Raw genomic sequence first — 24155 nt, 5'->3', positions numbered from 1 at the left:
CTTCCAAGTCAGCACTCTTATTTACTCAATATCAATTTAGACAATTTATATTCTGAGTAAATATAACAAGCAACACATACAGATATATATAGATTGAGAGAGTTAGAGATTACTCATCACGACTTATCCTGGTTTGGCCTCTCCGCCTACGTCCAGTCCCCAGAGTCCCTCCGGGCTTTTAAAATCCAATACTGAGCTCTTTAAAGGTAGAGCACAAACCGTTTACAAGGCAGTTGAATATGCAAGAGTACCTTCCTCTATTCGTCTACTCAACTCCTACTAAGTGCTATAACCGAACACTTAGGTTTCTCTACCACTGAGTATTTACAACCAAACACTCAGCACAACACTCTCAATTTACAATTGATACGAATTGTTCTTTTCGAATGAAGAACACTTTAGATGATTACAAGAATCACTCTAGCTTTTACACAAGAATAGAAAGTTAGTGTAAGATCTTTTTTTTATGTGCTTTTTTGCTTGTATTTTTCTCTCTTGTATTTTCTGTGATTCGGCTATAATCCAAGAGGTATACTTGTCCCTTTTATCAATGTTTTGAAAACCGGACCAGATGTTGAACCGGTGAGACAACTGGTTCAAGGTTCAATAGGTTCAACTGGTTCAACCGGAATGGTTCAACCGGATAAAAAAATAAAAAAAATATATATATAAAAAATAAAATGATGTTTCATTGAACATAAAATTAAAAATTTCATACGTATAATAAACAATTTTTAAGTTAACATATTAATTAAAAATTAAAAATCATACGAGAAAGGTCCGGGTGCGTAATGAAATAATTAGGACAAAAGTAGGGGTCACATCTATTGAAAATAAAATGAGAGAAAACCGACTAAGGTGGTTTGGCCATGTGAGACGTAGAGCGCTTGATGCGCCGGTTAGGAGAACCGAATAGTGGCAAAGGGATGTAGTGGTGAGGGGTAGGGGAAGACCTAAGCAAACTTGGAGGAGGGTGATCGAGAGTGATATGAGTTTACTGAGAATTGAGGAAAATATGGTAGTGGATAGGACAGAGTGGAGGGAGCGAATTTATGTCGCTGACACGACTTAATTTCACGGTTTTATAGGATGGTTCATGTTAGCCGACCCCGAATCATTTCGGGACTAAGGCTTTGTTGTTGTTGTTGTTGTATACAGATAATATAAAAATTCACACATCGGTAACCAATTCTTAATTTAACACATTAATTAAAAATTCACACATTTAAAATCAAACCCATAGTTTAACACAATATTAAGATTAGAATTAAATTAATTAACACCAATTATTAAAGAGGTTGTTCTCTACCTAATTTTTAAATTTTTTCCTTAATTCAATATATTTTTTCAAAAAATGGCAAAAAACCAGGGTTAATCCGGTTCACTGGTTCAACACCAGTTCGCGGTTCAACCCCGGTTTGATGCGGTTTAATATAGTTGAACCTGTATAGCTAAAACCGGACCGGACACTTAACTGGTTCGCGGTTCGACCGGCCGGTCCGGTCCGATTTTCAAAACACTGCCTTTTATAGTTGCAATCTGAAGATCAAATCATTTGAATTTGATTTGTCCGTTGAATCCAAAACGGCTCTTTTGGGAGACAAGGCTCTGGTCAGCTTCAGGTTTGCAGGCCAATCCTATCGTCTGATTTCCTCAGGTGCCAGGCTTGTCCTTTTCCTGCAGTTTTGTCTTCTTGTACATGTTTCGTCTTTTAGCTAAAGGACGTTTGACCCATGCATCTAGAAATCATTTCTGTGCGTAATTCTGAGGTTCCTATTATTGGGTCAGACAGTTGTCGGACTTGTCTTTTTGCTAACGGATCATTTGTGCTGACTTGAAGATCACTCGGCATGACTTTGTTATTCGTTGTCTTTTGATTGTTGCCAATATAGATACTGAGTTCTCTTTTACTCAGCTTCCATGGTCAGCTTTGTTCCGCATAGTTCTTAAGAGGTCTTTTCTACTTTTGATACTGAGTTCCGTTCCACTCAACTTCATTGATTGACTTGATCTTTTTAGCTTCTATTATGAAGATGACTTAACTTCTCTTACGCTGAGTTCCACTTTACTCAGCTTGTGCTGTAATCTCATGCTGACTTCGTCTTGTCTTACTTTTTATTTCTATTTGTATTTATATTTAGACTCGACATTTGAATAAACATATTAGTACAATTAAATCAAAGCACTTAAATTTAATTGTCCCTTAATCATGGATTATTTTGTCAAATCAAAATCTCGTGGAAAGGTGTTTCAACACCTTTATGGTTTTACAGTTAGATTTTGGAATTTCGAAACTAGGTTTTGGAACGTTTGATGATTCACATTATGCTTATATATGTATATAGCATTATTTATTTAAGGAGTTACCTAATTTGATGTAAATTTTGTGTTTGTTAAGCTAATTAATGGGGTTCTTTTCTCATGTTTTTGTCTATTATGAGAAATATATTTGGATTTGGTATGTGGTATTATTGTTCATTTTATAGTTCTTTGTTGAATGTTGACGTTGATGTTCTCCATAATCACTCTAGTGGTATGGTTGGTTATTTTCAGCTCAATTTGATTTTAGCTTGATTTATAATTTATGTTATTGATTTATGTTATGAATTTTGAAAATTTAGTCTGCATATGATTATATAATGGTTTGTAAAGTGAAATTTACATGATTTATACTAATCATTGTACACGTTGTTGTATATTTAACCTTAGATGCAAATCTTTGTAAAAACTCTTACAAGAAAGACCATCACTTTGGAGGTGGAAAGCTCAGACACCATTAAGAATGTGAAAGCTAAGATCCATGACAAGGCAGAGATCCCTCCAGACCAACAAAGGTTGAGTTTTAATGGAAAACCACTTGAGGATGATCACACAATTGCTGTCTATAACATTCAGAAGGAGTTTATGCTCCACCAATTTCATCGTGTTAGAGGATTGAGTGAAACATTTTCAAAACTCACCTTCTAAACGTGTGGCGGATGCTTAGTTATGAGATTTTTTATTTGAAATTATTATTTTGTGATTATGTTAGCTTTTTATAATTACAAGTCATTATACTGGTGTTGGTTTAAACTATTAGATGTCTATAAGTTAATTGTTGAATTGTTTATGATTTGTTTATGTTTATAGTTAAGAAAAACAAAAACTTTGATGATTGTCGAAATTTTAGAATCAACGCAAATATCACAGTTTCTTCATATGTTATGTTGTGCAAGAATTGATTATTTTATTAGAGTCTAAGAAAGCTATCACCGGAACAAAAAGAGCTGAAAGCGCAAAAACACGAACAAAATTTGCAAAAGGAAATGTTTGTCTCTATGTGTAAATGCTATTTCAAAATATATAGAAATTTTATTGAAATAAACGTTTTGAAAAAAAGTCTTAACATTACTTTGTTAATTAAACACAGATTAATAATGTTAGTGATAAATTAACATCTGAACATTAATTAGTCAATTAAACACAACTTAATATTATTGATGAAAAATAAAAACATCGTAACATTAATACGTTAATTAAATAAACTAATATTGATAATGACAAAGAAAACTCATTTTCTACCCAACAACCTCCCACGTGAATGAAATTGAAAGCGAAATGAATTCGATGTGGTGATAGCTCCTTGTAACCGATATTTTCATAGAATAAGTAGACAACTCCTATAATTAAAATAAAATTTTAATTATTTCAAGTTTCAGTTATTAGTTTGGTTTTAGAAAAACAATTCGGTTAAATGGAACCAAATTAAATACTTATACCAAAATATTATTTTACATGCATATATATAATATTTAAATCGGTTAAGGTTAGTTTTTTTTCAAACTAAAACTGAAAATATAATAAAATACTAATAAAAAAAATAAAAATATCAAATAACTGAATCAATAACCATAACTTCCTTTAAAAAAATCAAAACTTAAAATATCATAAAATACTTATATATATATAAATAAGCCAAAAACTTATTTCCATTGAGGGAGAGATCCAATTAGCCATTTCAATACACGTTCAAGACTTAATTTGTCAAACCCGATCCTAAAAACCATCAGATAAGACAAAGAGACAAAGTAACAGACGATTATGGGTTTAAAATACGATTCTAATTTCTAAGAAAACGACCCCTAACTTCTTAAATGAACGTTTAACATCTTTTCTACCATTAATTCATTAAAGTTACCTCATAATTCATTACTGTAAGACATGTACCCTAACCATTACAATATAAGGAAAATTACAAAATTGGGTCAGATAGGAGACCCATTTACATTTTAATCCACTTACTCAACCTATTACATATCTAGACTATGTTTGTATGACTTTCCCAAAATACCCTCAATACGTTTGTAATTTTACGATGCGGCTGTCTCCCTCCCATCTGACTTCGCAGATTTCGTGATATGCGATGTCTGCGAAGATATTGTTTGATTTAATTGATGATTTTAATTCGCATATTTCTCAATATGTGGTCTTGGATGTGTTTTTTTATAAAATTCGCGAAGTGGTATATAACAAAAAAAAGGCCAAACAACAAGGGATTTTAACATTAAAATCATAACATTATCAAAAATTACAACAAGATTGCCACAATAACAACATTAAAATCATAACATTATCAAAATTTACAACAAGATTGCCACAATAAACTCCTAACTAATCATTTTAAAGTGCACGTGACGAATCTGGACGGAAATTTCTCCCTGGAAGTCCAGACCTTTTGGGATGGACGTTTCACATGGTACACAACAAGATTGACATAATAACTCCTAACTAATCATTTCAAAGTGAATGTGACCAATCTTGATGGAAATTTCTCTCTGTACAGGAAGAAAAGCCATCTCCTCTACACCCCAGTACGCCGCATTCCAGAAAGGGATGTTATGTATTCAACCACCTTCAAAAAAAATTAACCGTGTTAGGTAGAAAAAATGACGACTTGGCTTCGCGAAGCATGCGAATATAAATGTGCAGGGAAGAGGATGATTTTACTTCGCGAATCGATGATTTTGCAAAGTCTGCGAGGTTTGAAACGTGATGATTTACTTCGCGAAAACGGATTACGTGAAGTTTGTGAGTGAAAAATCATAAACTTTTCTACTCGCAGACTTCACGTAATCTGTTTTCGCGAAGTAGATCTTCATGTTTCAGACTCTTTCTCATTGCAGATCTTCGCGAAACCAGATTACGCGAAGTGATTTTTTGAGAAAAGCGCAGAGAAAACAATAGATGCTTATATTTTTCGCGTCTTTCACCATTAAAATCGTCAATAATAATATGATAAACTGAGAAAAACGATGAAAATACATAGAATAACCATTTCTTCGATGGTCACAAGAAGAAAGAAACCAAGAAACGAGCAGGAATAGAAAGATGAAGAACCATGACTTCGTTTTCTAGGAATAGGAAGATGAAGAATCAAGAGATAAAGAGAGGAAGAAGAGAAAGACATGGTGATGTGGAGAAATGGTGCAGATTGTATTCTACTTTAAATGATCCAATTTATCTCTCATCTTTATCTCTACTTTAAAGATATTCTTTCTATATCACGTGGTTACTAACTTGATCGTCAGAGTGTATTCTAGGGACTGCTTCGACACAGGTGACCATATACGAAGGTAGAACACTACTCGATTCCAACATCTCATCATTATAAACTACTTATTTTGCATACCTAAGAGCGAGTTTGACATTGTTTTAGCCAAAAGTTCAACTTGAAAGTTATTTTCCTCATAAGCTACAAATTGCAGCTTATACTAAAAGCAATTTTTACAACTTTCTTAGCTTTTAAGAAAAACGATTTTCCATTTACCAAATATTGCTTTTAGTTTTCCGAACTTTTAAGAAAAATAATTTACATTTATCAAATGCTCCTTTTAGATGAGAAAACTACTTTTAGGGTATAAGAAAACAATGCCAAATTGATCCCTAATTGGATGATTCAAATCTTGAAGAATTGAACATTAAGAGAAAAAAAGATATGTTATTGAATTAATATTATGTTTGGTAAATTGGTGCTCTTTTAAATTGGACAATTTATATAGTTTATATGCATTTTTAGATGTTTATTTTTAATTATGATTGATGCGCATTTTTTGTATTAAGTATACTTATATTTTATAGATTATACCAAATTATATTATATGATAAAATTTTAAATTCCACTAAAGAAAATGTTATTTAGAATTTAAGTAACGAAGAACATCTCCACAAAGATGCGGGCGAGGATAATTTTTTCTCTATTTCATCAAAGAAAACAGGGATGAAGATTCTCCATATAAACCGAGACGTGGATTAGGGAGTAGTTCTCATCCCACTTTGCCCTTATAACCCTACTTACGATAGTAAACGATGTCAAAATAACCATCGACGATTTCAAAATAGAAAAAAAATTTAAGATTTAAAATTGTTTAGAGCCATATTTCTCATGTAATAACATTTTAGACTTTTAAATTGTCATTTTCTGAGTTTTCTAAGTAAATTGCTCTTCGCTACCCCTAACGTTTAAAATAGTACAATTTTGCCAATGTTAGGGGTAGCGAAGAGCAATTTACTCCTAACATTGCAAATTTGGATCAATCTCAGACATTATTATAACACATATATTTTATTCATTATTTTGCACAAATTGTATATCCGTTCGTTTAAAAAAAAATCATATTTTCTATGATTTAATAATAAAATTGGAGGTTAATATTTGTTAATTCGGTGAAATATTTTAATTTTTTTGTTCAACTCGTAAAATAGACATTATATTTTTTTTAATACGTCTAATCATATATTTATGTTTTGTCATTAAGGAGTGATAAAATGACTCACATTTGAAATATAGCCATAAAAATTGACCCAATTTGATAACATTAAGAGTAAAATTTCTTTTAGCTGTCAAGTAAATTGTATAATTTTAGACATTAAAGATAAAATTACTTCTAGCGGTCGTTTGAGTTTTTTTTTTTTTTTACCTTATAATAAAATTAGTATCGTAAATTGGGTGGATTGGAGTGAGGGTACTATGGAACTACTTTTTCCATTACCGTTCCTGTTTAGATTGAAAACCTCTTTGTCCCCTTAAAGAAATCATTATTCCTCCCACTGATTTTTAATTTACAGTAGCCGGTCGTAACTCATTGTAACAGTGGAAGAAAAGCCTGGAGAGAAAATCCCACATCGGAAAGCACGAGCAGGATAATGAAGCAGCAACAGTATAAATGAGAGTCAAGAATGAAGGGGTAACATACTTACCTGGACGGGGTCAATGGGTGAACAAAGAGGCTCATGGCCTAGGGTTGTGACCTCCATTGCACTTTGGAGGGGTGCTTCCCTAAAGTCTCCCCAAGAGGGAGAGCTTACGTCATAATTTGTGCCAGTGGGGGCCTGCGTTCGCGCGGCCCCCTTCCAATTCTAGTTTCAGTTTTATGTTCATCTAATCGAATGTAAAAGGTGAGTTTCTGTTACATTCTCAGTATCAAATTATTATGCTTATATTGGAAGATGATATTCATTAATCATTATTTCTCATTATCTACTGGTTTCGTTGGCTATGTTTTTCAGCTTCTTCTTTCGTGCTGTAGACATTGCAAGGTAAAATTGAACTGGTTTTGAACTCCGTTTGTTCATTATTATGTGTTGAAAATAAGTTTTTGTTTGGGTATATGAATAACTGGAAGGAAGGACTATAGTTTCATTTCGTCCATGCTTTTGAAACTGAGGTTAGATGCTTGTTTTATTGTTTCAACATAATCAAAATATTTATTTGCCCTCAAACTGTGCAATCTTTGTCAATTATCATATCTTCTGAGGCACTTTAATGAGCTTAATTTAATGTGTTTAGTCCCTCTCTGGAATGATGTTATTTAGTGAAATCAGAAACAGATGTGCTCCATAAGGCAATGCCTTCAAGGCTTGGGTTAGTTATTTCAGAGGCGCATAGATGCTTCCCATGTACAATCGACCAAGCATTAGATATGGTGCATCACTTAGGGATTGACAAGAGTCATTATCTTTTGTTTGCTCTGATATACTGAGAATGTTGATTATTACTCCATATGGAGGAATCAGCAGATAAACTTTGCCTTAGATATGGTATTCAGCTGATATAATTGTTGTTTGATGGAAATACTTTGCCTTGGGTCTGGAATTCAGCGGATAAAATTCTTTGAGTGAGGAAGTGTGTCATTTACTTTACAATGGTAGAAGCATACCTTTCTCGGCCTTTTGGCTAAGATGAAGTGTAGTATCTGTTCTTATCAGTTTAATATCTGATATGTGGGCCAATGGTCCACACGATATTAAATTAATTTTTTTAGGGGGAAGGCCTATATTAATGGCTTGCCATTAGGGTCTTCGAGAGTCGCCATTGCGTTGCACTATAGCTTTGGCCTGGCTCACCCCTCCAATTCCAGTTTTATTTTTATAGTTTTTGATTGATTTATAATTTGACTCTTTAAAATAGCATATTGATGTCTGATTTAGGGGTAAATAATCAAGTAGTACAGATTGGTTTAGTATTTATTTTATTAAAGATAATGAACTAATAAATAAATAATATATACAAATTATTTCAGTTTTGCTTTCTTTACCTTTTTTTCTAAATTTAATTCAGTGATTCAAGCTTACAATTTTATATTCGTGCATATACGCAGCTGGTGGAACTTAAGAATGATAGAACTTGCAATCATATGATAAGTAATTTGCTCCTCAATCAAGAGTGTTCTTTCATTTAGTTAGATCATATTACAATTCAGTGTGTATAAATTTTGCAGTGCTTCGTGGTCTCAATTTTCCTATAATACCAGAATCTTAGATCCATGGAATATTAATTATTTTGGAGTCTGATAAAGAATGTGATAATGGAATAAGAGGCTAAATTGGGAATCGAAGGACATAAGGTTTACCGGTTTAGCTGTAGTTTGTTGAGAGAGAAGGAGAGAATACTATAGGTTATATATATATGAGAGTTTAGATTGTGAAAGACATCTTTTGGGAATTCAATTAGTATTCGGCTTATGATTGGGCAATGGAGATTTTTCCGCTGATAGTTAGTTTAGGCAGTAGATCTCTCTGTTGATTCTATTATTCTGTTCCTTGCGTTTTTCTATTCTGTTTGGTTGATTTGTTGTTGGGGAAAAGAATTTCTAGTTCCAATTCATTAAGCTCAGTTCATTTTCTATTTCCAATGTCTTTGTATCGCTTTATCCATGGATGTATCCTTGCTTTCATGGAAGGATACTGCTTATTATAATGTCTGAAATGAAAGTGTGATTGCTGAGAAGCTATGTTGCATCGGACAATTCTCTTTAGTAGCGTTTCTGCATTTTGTGTCGTGTCGTTTCCGTGTGTGCTTCTGTTTGAAGGCTATTCTATGAAGGTTGTGTTTTAGAAATAACGTTCCGGTGTCCATTTCCATATCTGTATCCGTTTCCGTGCGAGTGCAACATAGCTGAGAAGTGGTTGAAAGATCACATATTTTGTGTTACTTGGAGTGTGAGGGTCACTTGGTGGCCTTTACAGCCGGTCCCAAGCCCGGACAAAGGAGGAGGGTTGCGGTAGGTTTGTGGCGGCCAGCGTAAAACTTAGCCACATCTTATGACATGAACCATAATATAAATACCGTTGGGGCGTTCCCTACTCAGCGACGCGCTGCACTTCCTAGACCCGGGTGTAGTGATAAATGTGCAAGGGTTGCTAGGTCGTCGCCCCGAAGCGGCGCGCCACCCCAGGACCCGGGGGTGGTGTCAAATATGCAAGGGTTGCGGGTAAATAAGCTAGTCCACGGTAATGGTAGGGGTAGGGGTAAGGGTAGTAGGTTACGCTTTGGGACATGGAACATAGGTTCTTTGACAGGAAGATTAGCTGAAATTGTAGATGTTATGAAGAGGAGGAGAATAAATATATTATGCCTACAAGAAACCAAGTGGGTTGGAGCCAAGGCTAGAGAGATAGCTCCTTGGGGTTATAAGCTTTGGTACTCAGGAAAGGATAAGGGTAGAAATGGAGTAGGTATTCTTATTGATAGGGAGTATATTGATGAGGTAGTAGCGGTGTCTAGGAAGAGCGATAGAATTATGAGTGTTAAGCTAGTGATAGGGGATGAGGTTGTGAATGTCATTAGTGCATATGCGCCACAAATAGGATTAGATGTGTCTATAAGACAAGCTTTTTGGGATGACTTAGAGGAAGTGGTGCAACAGGTTCCTAGGGATGAAAAAATGGTACTAGGGGGTGATCTCAATGGACACGTGGGTTCTAGGCGAGATGGGTTTGAGAGTGTTCATGGAGGGTATGGCTTTGGAGATAAGAATGAAGCAGGAAATGATATTTTGGAATTCGCATCAGCCTATGACTTGAGTATCATGAACACATGGTTTATGAAGAGAACATCCCACTTAGTGACTTATCGGAGTGGCGGTAATGCGAGCCAAATTGACTTCTTCTTAGTAAGGAGTGCTTGGAGAAAGAGTTATATTGATTGTAAGGTGATCCCTGGTGAGAGTACGACAACCCAACATAGAGTAGTGGTGCTAGATTTTCGAAGTAGGAAATGTATAAGAAAACAAACACCTCAAGTAGAGACTAAGATTAAGTGGTGGAAATTGCAAGGGGAGAATCAACAAAAATTTGTGGATGAGATGACCAAAAAAGATATTTGGACTTGCAATATGGATTCAGATATAGATTCGATATGGAATAAGATGGAGCATAGTATAAGGGAAGTAGCGAAGGAAGTTCTAGGGGAATCTAAAGGTAGCATGCCACCGGGTAAGGACACATCTTGGTGGACAGAAGAAGTACGACAAGCAGTAAAGAGTAAGAGAGAATCCTATAAACTATTGGGGAAATGTAGGAGTGACGAGAACTACGAAAAATACAAAGAGGCTAAAAGGGAAGTAAAGAAGGTCATACGAGATGCTAGAGCAAAGGTGAATCGGGATCTGTATACAAGATTGGATACGAAAGAAGGGGAAAGAGACATATATAGAATTGCTCGGATGAGAGATAGGAAGACGCGAGATCTCGGAAAAGTTAAATGTGTGAAGGATGTGGACCAGAAAGTCCTAGTTGGAGATAAGGATATCAAGGAACGATGGAGGTCCTATTTTGATGACTTATTTAATGGAGATCGCCAACAAGATGTTGGAGATATAAGTATCCATCACGATATGATAAATCATGAATGCCTGCGGAGAATTCAAAAGGGTGAAGTCAAAATGACATTAAGTAAGATGAAGTTGAAGAAAGCAGTAGGACCTGATGGCATCCCTATTGAGATTTGGAGATGTTTGGGAGAAAGAGGAATCGAATGGTTGACGACGTTCTTCAACAAAATTTGGAGAAACAATAAGATGCCATCAGAATGGAGGAAAAGTACCTTAATCCCTTTGTATAAGAACAAAGGCGATGTCCAAGATTGTGCCAACTATCGGGGAATCAAATTAATGAGTCACACTATGAAACTTTGGGAGCGAGTGATTGAACAAAGGCTAAGGAGGACGGTGAAGATCTCGGAAAACCAGTTTGGCTTTATGCCGGGAAGATCAACTATGGAAGCCATCCATCTAATGAGACAATTAATGGAGCACTATCGAAATAAGAAGAAAGACTTGCATATGGTTTTCATTGACTTGGAGAAAGCATATGATAAGGTACCAAGGGAAGTACTTTGGTGGGCCTTGACAAGGAAAGGCATTTCGCGGAAATATATTGACATCATAAAGGACATGTATGAGGGAGTATGCACGAGTGTACGTACTAGTGTTGGGAAGACTGAAGAGTTTCCTATTACGATTGGAGTGCATCAAGGTTCCGCACTAAGCCCATTTCTTTTTGCCATCGTTATGGATGAACTAACAAGTTCACTTCAAGATGGTATACCATGGTGCATGCTGTTTGCAGATGATATTGTGTTGGTTGATGAGACGAAAGAAGGAGTGGAGATGAAGTTGGAACTATGGAGGCAAACTCTAGAATCTAGAGGCTTTAAGTTGAGTCGAAGTAAGACAGAATATTTGGAGTGTAAGTTTAGCGGCCGTAGGAGTAGGGAGGTAGGGACAATCACCCTAGATGGGAGAGTTGTTCAGGCCTCGGATTGCTTCCGGTATTTAGGATCTATTATCCAAACGGATGGAGAAGTAGATGGAGATGTTGCTCATAGGATTAAAGCTGGTTGGTCGAAGTGGAAGAGTGCTACGGGTTTCCTTTGTGATCCCGGCATGCCTAATAGATTGAAGGGAAAATTCTACCGGACGGCAATTAGACCAGCATTGTTATATGGTACGGAGTGTTGGGCAGTGAAACACTGCCACATCCATAAGATGTCGGTGGCGGAGATGCGTATGTTGAGATGGATGTGTGGTCACACGAGAAAGGACCGGGTGCGTAATGAAATAATTAGGACAAAAGTAGGGGTCACATCTATTGAGAATAAAATGAGAGAAAACCGACTAAGGTGGTTTGGCCATGTGAGACGTAGAGCGCTTGATGCGCCGGTTAGGAGAACCGAAGAGTGGCAAAGGGATGTAGTGGTGAGGGGTAGGGGAAGACCTAAGCAAACTTGGAGGAGGGTGATCGAGAGTGATATGAGTTTATTGGGAATTGAGGAAAATATGGTAGTGGATAGGACGGAGTGGAGGGAGCGAATCTGTGTCGCTGACACGACTTGATTTTCACGGTTTTATATGATGGTTCATGTTAGCCGACCCCGAATCATTTCGGGACTAAGGCTTTGTTGTTGTTGTTGTTTGTTGTTGGAGTGTGTGCTGACTGAAGATTTAGTCCTATCAGTTGTCGATTCTTCTTCTAATGAAATTGAGGCATATAATTTGCCATCTGATTTTTAATTTACAGTAGCCGGTCGTAACTCATTATAACAGTGGAAGAAAAGCCTGGAGAGAAAATCCCACATTGGAAAGCACGAGCAGGATAATGAAGCAGCAACAGTATAAATGAGAGTCAAGAATGATGGGGTAACATACTTACCTGGACGGGGTCGATGGGTGATCAATGAGGCTCATGGCCTAGGGTTGTGACCTCCATTGCACTTTGGAGGGGTGCTTCCCTAAAGTCTCCCCAAGAGGGAGAGCTTACGTCATAATTTGTGGCAGATGGGGGCCTGCGTTCGCGCGGCCCCCTTCCAATGCTAGTTTCAGTTTTGTCCATTTGATTGGTTTTTGATACTTGCAGAAGTTGGAAGATGTTATTCCCTAATCGTTATTTCTCATTATCAATTTGGGATTCTATTGTTCCTGTTAGACACTATGCTGGGGGAATTTGGTTACCAGCTGGATTCCTTTGTGTTTCAGCTTCTTCTTTCGGTGCTAAAGACCAGTCCTCGGACATCCATTCCAAGGTAAAATAGCGGAGATGCCTTTTAGGTTGTTTTGCATCAAATTCGAACTGGTTTTGAACTGAGTCACTTAAAAGTTAAAATCATGGAGATCAGATGCTTGTTGATTTGTTTTTTTTTTATAGTTTATGGGTCTATGTATGATAGGTGAAGCTGAAGAATGGTGGAACTTGCAATGTGCATTTGGTAAATTTCAGACTTTCTGTTTTGTTGCGTGATTAATAGTTCAAAGGTAGTTTGCTATTTTGCGCACTCAAGAGAGCGTTCCATTTTAAGTTGGAATGCAAGAATTTTACATCCATGGAGTCCCTGATGAGGTTATTTTTGTTTCGTTTGCCCTTTAAACCATGCAATCTTTATCATATCTTCTGAGGTGTTCCAAGAGCTTAATTTTTTTAGTCCCCACCCCCCCCCTCCTCTCTGGAATGATGTTATTTAGCCAAATCAGACAATGCCTTCAAGGCTTTGGTAAGTTATTGCAGAGGCACATAGATGCCACTTGTGTAACGTCAACTAAGTGTTAGATATGGTGCCTTATGTAGAAGTGCGTTCTCTGTTGATCACTTAGGGATTTGTTGTTGGCTGACCAGAGTCGTTATCTTTGCTCTGTATAAACCTAATCAGTTCGTATGAACTGCCGTTAGTTGATAACAAGTCAGTTGTCTGGTTGAAGTGATTGAGAGTACTAGTTTACTTCTCCCGCTCTTCCATAGCATAACTGATTTTCTAGAGAGTTTATTGAATTGCTATTGTGCACGTCTACTATCTGAATCTTGATGATTTGTTGACCTGTGTGTCTCACATTTTTGAACTAAGTTTGGATTCATCTTTTGTAGCATGCCCTGTGATTATGTGCAAAATAACATTCTCTCCTGTGCCAAATCAACTTGCTGGATGATATATTCGAGCTGAAATCCTGAATGCTGCTCTGGTAGTCGAGTTGTCTGTATCTCATCATTTTATAAACTACTTATTTTGCATATCTAAGAGTGTGTTTGACATTGTTGTAGCCAAAAGTTCAACTTGAAACTTATTTTCCTTGTAAGCTATAAATTGTAACTTATACTAAGAGCAGCTTTTACAACTTTCTTAGTTTTTAAGGAAAACCCATTTACCAAATATTGCTTTTAGTTTTCCGAGTGTTTTTAAGGATAGTAATTTGCATTTACTCTTTTAGATGGGAAAACTAAACTTTTGGGTATAAGAAAACAATGTTTTTGAATAAAATTAGTATTGTAAATGGGGTGTAATGGAGTGAGGGTACTGTGGAACTACTTTTTCTTATTATTGTTGTTCCTCTTTTGATTGAAAATCTCCATATACAACAACAACAACAACAAAGCCTTAGTCCAGAAATGATTCGGGGTCGGCTAACATGAACCATATATTTTGGTTCATGTCATAAGATGTGGCTACAACAGATATTAAAAAATCATTATTCTACAACAGATTTTTTAATTTTTAATTTTCAATGGTTGTAACTCGTAACAAGGGAAGGAAAGCCTGGAGAGCAAATCCCACATCGGAAAGCACGAGCAGGCTAAAGAAGCAGCAACAGTATAAATGAGAGTCAAGAACAAAGGGGAAACATACTTACCTGGACGGGGTCAATGGGTGATCAATGAGGCTCATGGCCTAGGTTTGTGACCTCCATTGCACTTTGGAGAGGTGCTTCCCTAAAGTCTCCCCAAGAGGGAGAGCTTACGTCATAATTTGTGGCAGTGGGGGCCTGCGTTCGCGCGGCCCCCTTCCAATTCTAGTTTCAATTTTGTTCATTTGATTGGTTTTTAAAACTTGCAGAAGTTGGAAGATGTTATTCCCTAATCGTTATCAATTTGGGATTCTATTGTTTCTGTTGGACGCTATGTTGGGGCAATTTGATTACCAACTGGATTCATTTATGTTTCAGCTTCTTTCGGTGGTGCTAAAGGCAGTCCTCGGACATCCATTCCAAGGTAAAATAGCGGAGATGCCTTTTAGGTTGTTTTGCATCAAATTTGAACTGGTTTTGAACTCCTATGGTGTTAGAAAGAAGTTGTTGCTTTGGTATATGAATAATTAAGAGGAGTTGTAGTTTCATTTTATGATGCTTTTAAAAACTGAGTCACTTAAAAGTTAAACTCATGGAGATCAGATGCTTGTTAATTTGTTTATTTTTATTATTTATGGGTCTATGTATGGTAGGTGAAGCTGAAGAAGGATGGAACTTGCAATGTGAATTTGATAAATTTCAGACTCTGTTTTGTTGCGTGATTAATAGTTCCTGATGTATGGTAGTTTGCTATTTTAGCTGGAATGCTAGAATTTTACATCCATGGAGTCCCTCCCTGATGAGGTTATTTTTGTTTTGTTTGCCCTTTAAATCACACAATCTTTATCATATCCTCTGAGGCGTTCCAACATGATTAATGTTTTTAGTCCCTCCTCTCTGGAATGATGTTATTTAGCCAAATCAGAAACATAGGTGCTCCATAAGACAATGCCATCAAGGCTTCGGTAAGTTGTTGCAGAGGTACATAGATGCCACTTGTGTAACGTCAACTAAGTGTTAGATATGGTGCCTTATGTAGAAGCGCGTTCTCTGTTGATCACTTAGTCATTATCTTTAGTTTGCTCTGGATAAACATAATCAGTTCGTGTATGCCTTGTGGGTCTGTCTGAACTTCCGTTAGTTGATAACAAGTCAGCTGTCTGGTTGAAGTGATTGAGAGATACTAGTTTATTTCTCCCGCTCTTCCAAAGCATAGCTGATTTTCTAGGGAGTTTATTGAATTGCTATTGTGCATTTCTACTATCCAAATCTTGATGATTTGTTGACCTGTGTGTCTCACATTTTTGAACTAAATTTGTTCGTATTTTGATTTTCTTTCTTCTTGCATGCTTTTATTTTACTTGGTGTCATCCATTCCCTTGTTGGAGGCTAAGTTCTCTCAATTTAGAACTTTCTCATTCCTTGTACGTATTAAAGAGAAAACTTTATGTTGGCAATTCGTCCCTCAGCATTGCTAATAACTTTCATAATGTTCTGCTTTGCTTTGGCTTCAGATGGAATTTTAATTTCTGATTCATTATTTCTAGTGTATCAGTATAGTTTGAATATAATTTCTGAAGTGTTAGAAGTGTTTGCTAAATTACTAAGGGGATCAGAGGGAAAGCAAAAATGGTTGTTTTAGGACTACATCTGCAAAAGATGATTATAAGAAATAAGTTCGGTTGTGCTTTATGGAAATACTTTGCCTTGGGTCTCGTATTCAGTGGCTAAAATTGTTGACAAAGTATTAAAGTGAGTGAGAAAGTGTGTCATTTGCTTGACAAAAATCCCACATCGGAAAGAAAGCTCTTTGAGGACCAAGAAGTGAAATATAAAAAGAGAAACCTAACACTAGTAGAACCATACCTTTCTCGGCCTTTTGGCTAAGATCAAGTGTAGTATCTGTTCTTATCAGTTTAATATCTGATATGTGGGCCAATGGTTCGCACGATATTAAATTAATTTTTTTAGGGGGAAGGTCCATATCAATGGCTTGCCATTGGGGTCTTCAAGAGTCGCCATTGTGTTGCACTATAGCATTGGCCTGGCTCACCCCTCCGATTCCAGTTCAATCTTTAGAGTTTTTTATTTTTAATTTGTTAACTTTTATTTAATTAAGGATATATTTTATTCAGAATTGTATTTCTTGTCTGTTCATTCACATCTTGATCTGAGTTTTTATGTCTGAGTTTCTTATGATTCTCTAAGGCATTTTTCCCCCTGTTATTAGGATAACCTAAGGAAGAAATGCAGTTCATAATGATTTGCTACTTATGTAGACGTGAAATTAAAAAATTAAGTTGATATGAAGATATCTCTGTTTGTAGGTTGCTCAACCAAATGTGATCACATAATAAATCTACTATGAATTTCTGAGATTCTATTATAATTATTCAACTAACTGCACTCTATATGCCTTTAATTTTACTCTGATTTTATTTGAGGTTGAATTTTTGTTCTAATGGTTTTTGGAATAGATATGATTGATTGATTAGAGTGTGAAATTCATCTATGTTCCTTAGGTTTCTGAGATATGTTAACAGAACCAAAATTAAAGTTAATTCAATGGTCAGGATTGTTTCGCTGCTGTTACATGTTTTTAATACAGTCTCATTGGTTCAAATCCAATAGTAGGTAAAACCGGCCAAAACCCCTGCTTTTGCCAGCATGACAGCAAGGAGTCAACTGAATGACCAAAGCATAGGTTGCTTCTACTTGTGGCCTTCTTTATATTTAATAATAAGGGGTATTGCAAATGAATACATTATAAAATAAAGTTTTATAAGAGTGTAAGAAAAGCCTAGCCTTGAGAACAATATGAAGAAGAAATCCCACATTGGAAAGCTAGAGCAGAATATGAAGCAGCAGCTGTATAAATGAGAGTCAAGAACGAAGGGGTAACATACTTACCTGGACAGGGTCAATGTGTGATCAAGGAGGCTCATGGCCTAGGGTTGTGACCTCCATTGCACTTTGGAGGGGTGCTTCCTTAAAGTCTCCCCAAGAGGGAGAGCTTACGTCATAATTTGTGGCAGTAGGGGCCTGCGTTCGCGCGGCCCCTTCCAATCCTAGTTTCAGTTTATGTTCATTTGGTTGATTTCGTAAACTTGCAGAAGATTGTAGTCTTCGGCTCAAGCATTGTTTTTGTTGAAGTTTGCTCAGTAGAAATCCTGAGTAGGTAGAGTGTATATTATTTTCTACTTGCTTCCTTCTCCTAGCTATATATCTCTTCATCCTATTAGTGGAGGCGATTTATTAATGTTATTTAACAAAGGTTAAGTCATTGTTATTTTATTTCTCGTTATCAATTAGGGTTGCGAATATTTCTATTGGACGCTATGTTGGGGCTTGATTATACTGGATTCGTTTATGTATTAGCTTCCTCTTTGGTTGCTAAAGACAGCCCTCGGTCATTCATTCCAAGGTAAAATAGCGGATATGCCTTTTATGTTGTTAGAAATAAGTTTTTGCTTGGGTATATGAATCACTAAGAGGAGTTATAGTTTCACTTTATGATGCTTTTGAAACTGATGCACTTCAAAGTTAAAATCATGGAGATCAGGTACTTGTTAATTTGTTTTCACAGAACCAAAAATTAAAGTTAATTCAATGCTCAGGCTTGTTTTGCTGCTGCTTACATGTTCTTAATAGAGTATGGCTTTCACACGGCAAGCACGGACTGGCAGTGGCAGCAAGTAGTCAACTGAATGACCAAAGCATCGGTTGCTTCTACTTGTGGCCTTCTTTATACTTAATAATAAGGGGGTATTATTGCAAATGAATACATTATAAAAAGAAAGTTTTTCATGAGTCAAATTAGGATTACCATACCTAGGAGAAGATGGACAAGAGCAAGAAAGAGTCTTACGAACTGGGAATTAAATTCCTTCCATAAAAGAACGAAATTACATATATAGACAAAGAATCCAATTGGTTGTAGTCTACATTTGGAATAACATCTTGCCTTACCTTTGTCTACGCACCATCGGGGAGAAAGCAAAGGGGGCAATAACTACTAATAAGTCTGTTAGTTTAGCTTTTATTTTATTATAGTATTTTTTAACTTAATATGTTGTTTGTTTGTTAACTTTTTTTTTTTGTAATTTTGTGTTTAGTTGTGTGGCTGCTTTGTCTATGTGTGCGTAAGCTTCATAAAGGGTCCATCCACTCTTTCTAGAAGATTGAAATAAGTGTCTATAGATGCAAAGTAGTGTGTTTTCATGTCTGGTCTTCTTTATTGAGCCTTCCTTTATTGAGCGTTTCTTTTTTTGTGCTTCATGGTCCCATTTTAGCTGTAACGGAATGTTAATTATCTTGAGTCCCTGATGAGGTTATTTTTGTTACTTCTGCTCTTCCTAGATTAAATTACTATTGTGCACGTCTACTATCTGAATCTTGAGGATTTGTTGACCTGTGGTGTCTCACATTCTTGAACTTATTTTGTTCATATTTCGATTTACTTCCTTCTTGCTGATGCTTATATTTGGCTTCGGTACTTGGTGTCATCCAATCCCTTGTTGGAGGCTAAGTTCTATGAATATTCAGGGGAATTTAAGTACCAGAGGTGCGGTTTCCATCAATCATAGGTATGATAAGAGAGGTTCTGAATATTTATTCTCTATTCATGCAGCCCCGTCCATCTCTAGTTTCAGTTTTTTTTTTTACATTCGGTAATCATTCAAGGATTTAGTTAAATGATGAGCCAAGGATGGACCTTTTGTTAGTAGATAATGTCATTTCTTCTAGATTATTTATGTGTTGAAGCTTGCTCCTTCGTGTTAAGTTTAGCCCGGGTTTCTCTCATATTGTATACCCAGCTTGCAATTCTAAAAACTGATCGCCAATCAGCCATATAAGCAATAAGCACAGTTTATCCGGTTATCGCTGACTGCTCAAGCATATTCTTCTCGAGAAGCTTCGAAGGTATAGTCCTTTTTGTTATTTTCTGGTATCTAAACATGTAGCTTTACGTATATTTCCTGTTTTGTTTGCTGTCTTTTTTTATCCTTTTTGTGAAACCTTTGCTTATTTTTCATTTCTAGGAAGATGATATTTGATAATCAATCACTGAACTCTCTTTATCGATTTAATGCTTAGTTTTCGGCACTATGTTAAGGCTTGTGTGTTTACTCTACTAGCTTTGTCATTTATGTTTCCGCTTCCTCTTTCGTTACTAAAAGCATTCATGGGGCATTTCTAGGTGAAATTGCAGAGGTGCCTTTTAGATTGTTTTACAAAAAAACTTGAAGCTGTTTAAACTTTGATCGATTCTTTTTAGGTGCTAAACGGATTTTTCTATTTGGGTATATGAATAACTAAAAGAAGTTATAGTTTCATTAGATCGATGCTTGTGAAACCAAGGCACTTCCAGTCATGTTTATCTGATGTAGGAAGATAAACAAAATCACATTGTTGTGAAGATATCCTCGATGATGATACTAACTTATTAAGGGGATCAGAGAGAAAGCAAAAATGGTTGTTTTAGGACTACATCTGCACACTATGCAAGGTATTTGCCTTGGGTCTGGTATTCAGTGGCTAAAATTGTTGACAGGGTGTTAAAGTGAGTGAGGAAGTGTGTCATTTTCTTTACAAAATCCCACATTGGAAAGAAAGCTCTTTGAGGACCAAGAATTGAAATATAAAAAGAGAAACCTAGCACTAGAAGAAGCATACCTTTCTCGGCCTTTTGGCTAAGATCAAGTGTAGTATCTGTTTTTATCAGTTTAATATCTGATATGTGGGCCAATGGTCCACATGATATTAAATTAATTTTTCTAGTGGGAAGGCCTATATCAATGGCTTGCCATTGGGGTCTTCAAGAGTTGCCATTGTGTTGCACTATAGCATTGGCCTGGCTCACCCCTCCAACTACAGTTCCATGTTTAGATATATTTTATGTTTATTTAAAATAGCAGAGTACTGATTGATATTGGAGCTAATGGATTGATTAAGGATATATTTTATTCAAAATTGTATTTCTTGTCTGTTCATTTACAGTTTGATCTGAATTTTTATTGAGTTTCATGGTTTGTATGAGGCATGACATATATTGAAGTTTAATTGAATGTTGTTGCAATCACTTTCTCTGTCCTAGCATATATTTAAGAATTGAAGTTGTTTAGAATATTAATTAATTGCTCCAGGTCTAAAATGAAGGGTTATATTATATGACACCTGCTATGTTAGTAAATAGCAGAGTTGAGAAACCTTTATGTTTAGTTTCAAAGTTAAGAGACTATAATGCTAATAAGTACAAAGTTGAGAATCATGTAATTTACTCTAATTTCTAATCACATTGGTTATCCATATTGTATTTGAATATGAATAAAATTAGTATTATAGACGGGTGAAGTCGGGTATGGAACTACTTTTCTCATTTTATTTGCTATTTAGATTGAAAATCTCCATTTTTGTTCCCGTAAAAAAATCATTATTACTCGAACTGATTTTTTAATTTTAATTTTTAGTAGCCGGGTATAAGTAGGGAAGAAATGTGATGAGAGAAAATCCCACATCGGACAAAAAGGAGCAGGATAGCAAAGCAGCAGTGTATAAATAAGAGTCGAGATCGAAGGAGCAACATACTTACCTGGACGGGGTCAAATGGGTGATCAATGAGGCTCATGGCCTAGGGTTGTGACCTCCATTGCACTCTGGAGGGGTGCTTCTCTAAAGTCTCCCCAAGAGGGAGAGCTTACGTCATAATTTGTGGCAGTGGGGGCCTGCGTTCGCGCGGCCCCTTCCAATTCCAGTTTCAGTTTTATTTATTTTATTGATTTCAGAAACTTTCAGAAGTTGGGATTCTTCTGTTCGAGCATTGTTTATGTTGAAGCTTGCACATTATAGCCTGAGATGGGTCAGTGTTAATTATTTTCTCAGTATCCAAGCAAGCAGGTTTTTCTACTTTTTACCTGTTCTCCTAGCTATGTATCTCTTTGTCCTATTAGTGGAGGCGATTTATTAATTTTATGTAACAAACATAGGATAAGTTATTCCTTATTTGGCTTCTCTTGGAAGATATTTTAATTGTTATTTCTCATTATCAATTAGGGATTATACTGGATTCGTTTATGTATCAGCTTCCTCGTTCCTCAAGAGAGCGTTCCTGCATTGAGTTAGTTTCTATTGTAGTTCCGTTTTACATGTAATGCTAGAATTTTTCATCCATGGAGTATTAGGCATTCCAATGAGCTTAATGTTTTTTAGCCAAATCAGAAACATAAGGCAATGTCTATGTCTTTAAGGCTTGGGTTAGTTATTGTAGATGCCTGTTGTGTAACGTCAACATGTAGAAGCGCGCCCTCTATTGATCACTTAGCGATTGGTTGTTGGCTGAACTGAGTCATTATTTTAGTTTGCTGTGTATATAATGACAATGTTGAGATTATTACTATGTGTATAGGAAGAAATGCAAATGCCATTCCTGAGAAGACTATAAACATAGTCACATTGTGTATTACTGTGATTACAGAAATGCTGGCATCAGATTGTCTTTTCAAAAAAAAACAAAACATAATCACATAATTCTAGTGTCTGCCTTGTGATTTTTTGTGAATTGAGGTAAACTAGTTTACTTGTCCTGCTCTTCCTAAACGTAGCTGATTTTCTAGGAGTTTATCCAAATCTTGACCATTTGTTGACCCGTTGTGTCTCACATTCTTGAACTAAGATTGTTCATGCTTATATTTGGCTTTCATACTTCATGCCATCCATTCCCTTGTACCAGGGCACTGCTTCCATCAATCATAGGTATGGCCAGAGAGGTTCTGAATATGTATTCTCTGTTCAGGTGCCCGGTCCATCTCTAGTTTCAATTTTTTTTTTTTTTTGTTTTGTGGATTCTGTAACCTTTCAAGGATTTAATTATGAGCCTATCATATAACCAATTGAACTAAAAGCTCAAGCTGATAGTTAAAGGTCCACTTCATATTAATAGCTGACACACCCCCACATGCGAAAGCACACTTGGGCTTGAAGCGTGACAACACAGACCCATATTACCATGTCCTGCAAATAAGTCAACAAATGGGGCTGCCAGGAATCAAACTCTGGACCACTTGGTCACACCGGCTCTGATACCATGTCATGAACCGATTTAACTAAAAGCTCAATATAGTATACCAATAGTTAAAGGTCTACTTCATATTAATAGCTGACAGATGATGGAGCTTTTGTTGGTAAATAATGTAGTTTGAGCTAGAGTTATTTATATATGTTGCAGCTTGCTCCTTAGCCTTAAGTGTAGCCAAGGTTTCTCTCATATAGTATACCCAGCTTGAATTCTATTTTAGGTTTACTACTAGCTTGTGGAAACTGATCAACCATCAGCAATAAGCCCAGTTTATCCGGTTATCACCGACTGCTCAAGTTTATTCTTCTCTAGAAGCTTCCAAGGCATATATTTCCTGCTTTGTATGTCGTCTTTTTCATCCTTTTTGCAAAATCTATTGTTAGTCTATTTATTTTGCATTTCTGGGAAGATGATTTTGATAATCACCGAACTATCTTTATCAATTAGGATTTTGATTCTTAGCCGTAGGCACTATTGTTAAGGCTTGTTTGTTTACTGCACATGCTTTGTCATTTATGGTAAATTGTGATACATGGATGAAGTTGATTTTCATAAAATGATACACGCTTCATAAGTAATTTGCTCATCAATCAAGAGTGTTCTTTCATTTAGTTAGATCATATTACGATTCAGTGTCTATAAATTTACTGTGCTTCATGGTCTCATTTTTCCTGTAACACCAGAATTTTAGATCCATAGAATATCAATTATTTGATTTTAGAAATAGATTTTGATTTTAGAAATTGTGCTATCAATTACCAATCATTTTTTTTTATCATGAAAGGAAATGCTGGTGTCTGATGCAATCTGAAACCAAAGCACTTTCAATTGTGGTTATCTGATGTTTGTTCATTTATCAGTTGATATCGTACAAAATGACATTGACACGTGGCATCTCAGGAGCCCTCGAATCAACTACCACACATCTCAAAGCACGCCTTCGGATCTACAACGAAGCTTCCATGGAACGTCTCCTTTCTAAAAAGGAGCCTCCATGCGGCTAGGTCAAAGACTCCTCACCATGCGGCTAGGATTTTACTCTAATTTCTAATCACATTGGTCATCCACATTGTATTTGAATATGAATAAAATTAGTATTGTAGGATATGGAACTACTTTTCCCATTTTCTTTGCTATTTAGATGAAAATCTCCATTTTTGTTCGCTTAAAAAAATCATTATTCCTCGAACTGATCTTTTAATTTTAATTTTCAG

At 36.0% G+C, this 24155-nt stretch overlaps 1 protein-coding gene, 1 long non-coding RNA gene, 8 other non-coding genes and 3 pseudogenes across 15 annotated transcripts in view; all 13 read left to right on the top strand.

Moving 5' to 3' along the window:
• The first annotated feature begins 2709 nt into the window (after positions 1–2709).
• LOC136207275 (polyubiquitin-like) overlaps positions 2710–24155 on the top strand; it is an 82165-nt gene continuing 60719 nt past the window's right edge. The window contains exons 1-2 of the mRNA XM_065998565.1: positions 2710–2933; positions 3058–3061. Coding sequence (XP_065854637.1) covers positions 2710–2933; positions 3058–3061 — 228 coding nt within the window. The remainder of the gene's footprint in view (positions 2934–3057; positions 3062–24155) is intronic.
• On the top strand, positions 7043–23791 carry LOC136205572 (uncharacterized). 6 transcript variants are annotated; one of them, XR_010675993.1, is made up of 6 exons: positions 7043–7434; positions 7546–7575; positions 12838–12956; positions 13174–15291; positions 19685–19790; positions 21338–23791. It is a non-coding gene; the product is annotated as an uncharacterized lncRNA (long non-coding RNA). The 6 variants fall into 6 exon arrangements; XR_010675994.1 differs by having other exon boundaries at positions 12838–13339; positions 14173–15291; XR_010675997.1 differs by having other exon boundaries at positions 12838–14267; positions 14829–15291.
• Positions 7229–7389, top strand: LOC136207709 (U1 spliceosomal RNA). Its single transcript, XR_010676838.1, has one exon. It is a non-coding gene; the product is annotated as a U1 spliceosomal RNA (small nuclear RNA).
• LOC136207850 (small nucleolar RNA snoR127) lies at positions 7833–7915 on the top strand (annotated as a pseudogene).
• LOC136207535 (U2 spliceosomal RNA) lies at positions 8192–8387 on the top strand. Its single transcript, XR_010676680.1, has one exon. It is a non-coding gene; the product is annotated as a U2 spliceosomal RNA (small nuclear RNA).
• On the top strand, positions 12962–13123 carry LOC136207664 (U1 spliceosomal RNA). The gene has a single exon (XR_010676794.1). It is a non-coding gene; the product is annotated as a U1 spliceosomal RNA (small nuclear RNA).
• Positions 13757–13927, top strand: LOC136207823 (small nucleolar RNA snoR127; annotated as a pseudogene).
• Positions 14926–15086, top strand: LOC136207675 (U1 spliceosomal RNA). The gene has a single exon (XR_010676805.1). It is a non-coding gene; the product is annotated as a U1 spliceosomal RNA (small nuclear RNA).
• LOC136207847 (small nucleolar RNA snoR127) lies at positions 15765–15847 on the top strand (annotated as a pseudogene).
• Positions 16730–16925, top strand: LOC136207531 (U2 spliceosomal RNA). The gene has a single exon (XR_010676676.1). It is a non-coding gene; the product is annotated as a U2 spliceosomal RNA (small nuclear RNA).
• On the top strand, positions 17770–17930 carry LOC136207871 (U1 spliceosomal RNA). The gene has a single exon (XR_010676957.1). It is a non-coding gene; the product is annotated as a U1 spliceosomal RNA (small nuclear RNA).
• LOC136207532 (U2 spliceosomal RNA) lies at positions 20540–20735 on the top strand. Its single transcript, XR_010676677.1, has one exon. It is a non-coding gene; the product is annotated as a U2 spliceosomal RNA (small nuclear RNA).
• Positions 21452–21613, top strand: LOC136207869 (U1 spliceosomal RNA). Its single transcript, XR_010676955.1, has one exon. It is a non-coding gene; the product is annotated as a U1 spliceosomal RNA (small nuclear RNA).

Source organism: Euphorbia lathyris, chromosome 9 (genome assembly GCF_963576675.1).
Source record: "Euphorbia lathyris chromosome 9, ddEupLath1.1, whole genome shotgun sequence".
Lineage (NCBI taxonomy): Eukaryota > Viridiplantae > Streptophyta > Magnoliopsida > Malpighiales > Euphorbiaceae > Euphorbia > Euphorbia lathyris.
The sequence above is the reverse complement of the archived record's forward strand: the minus strand, read 5'-3'. Positions and strand labels throughout refer to the sequence as shown.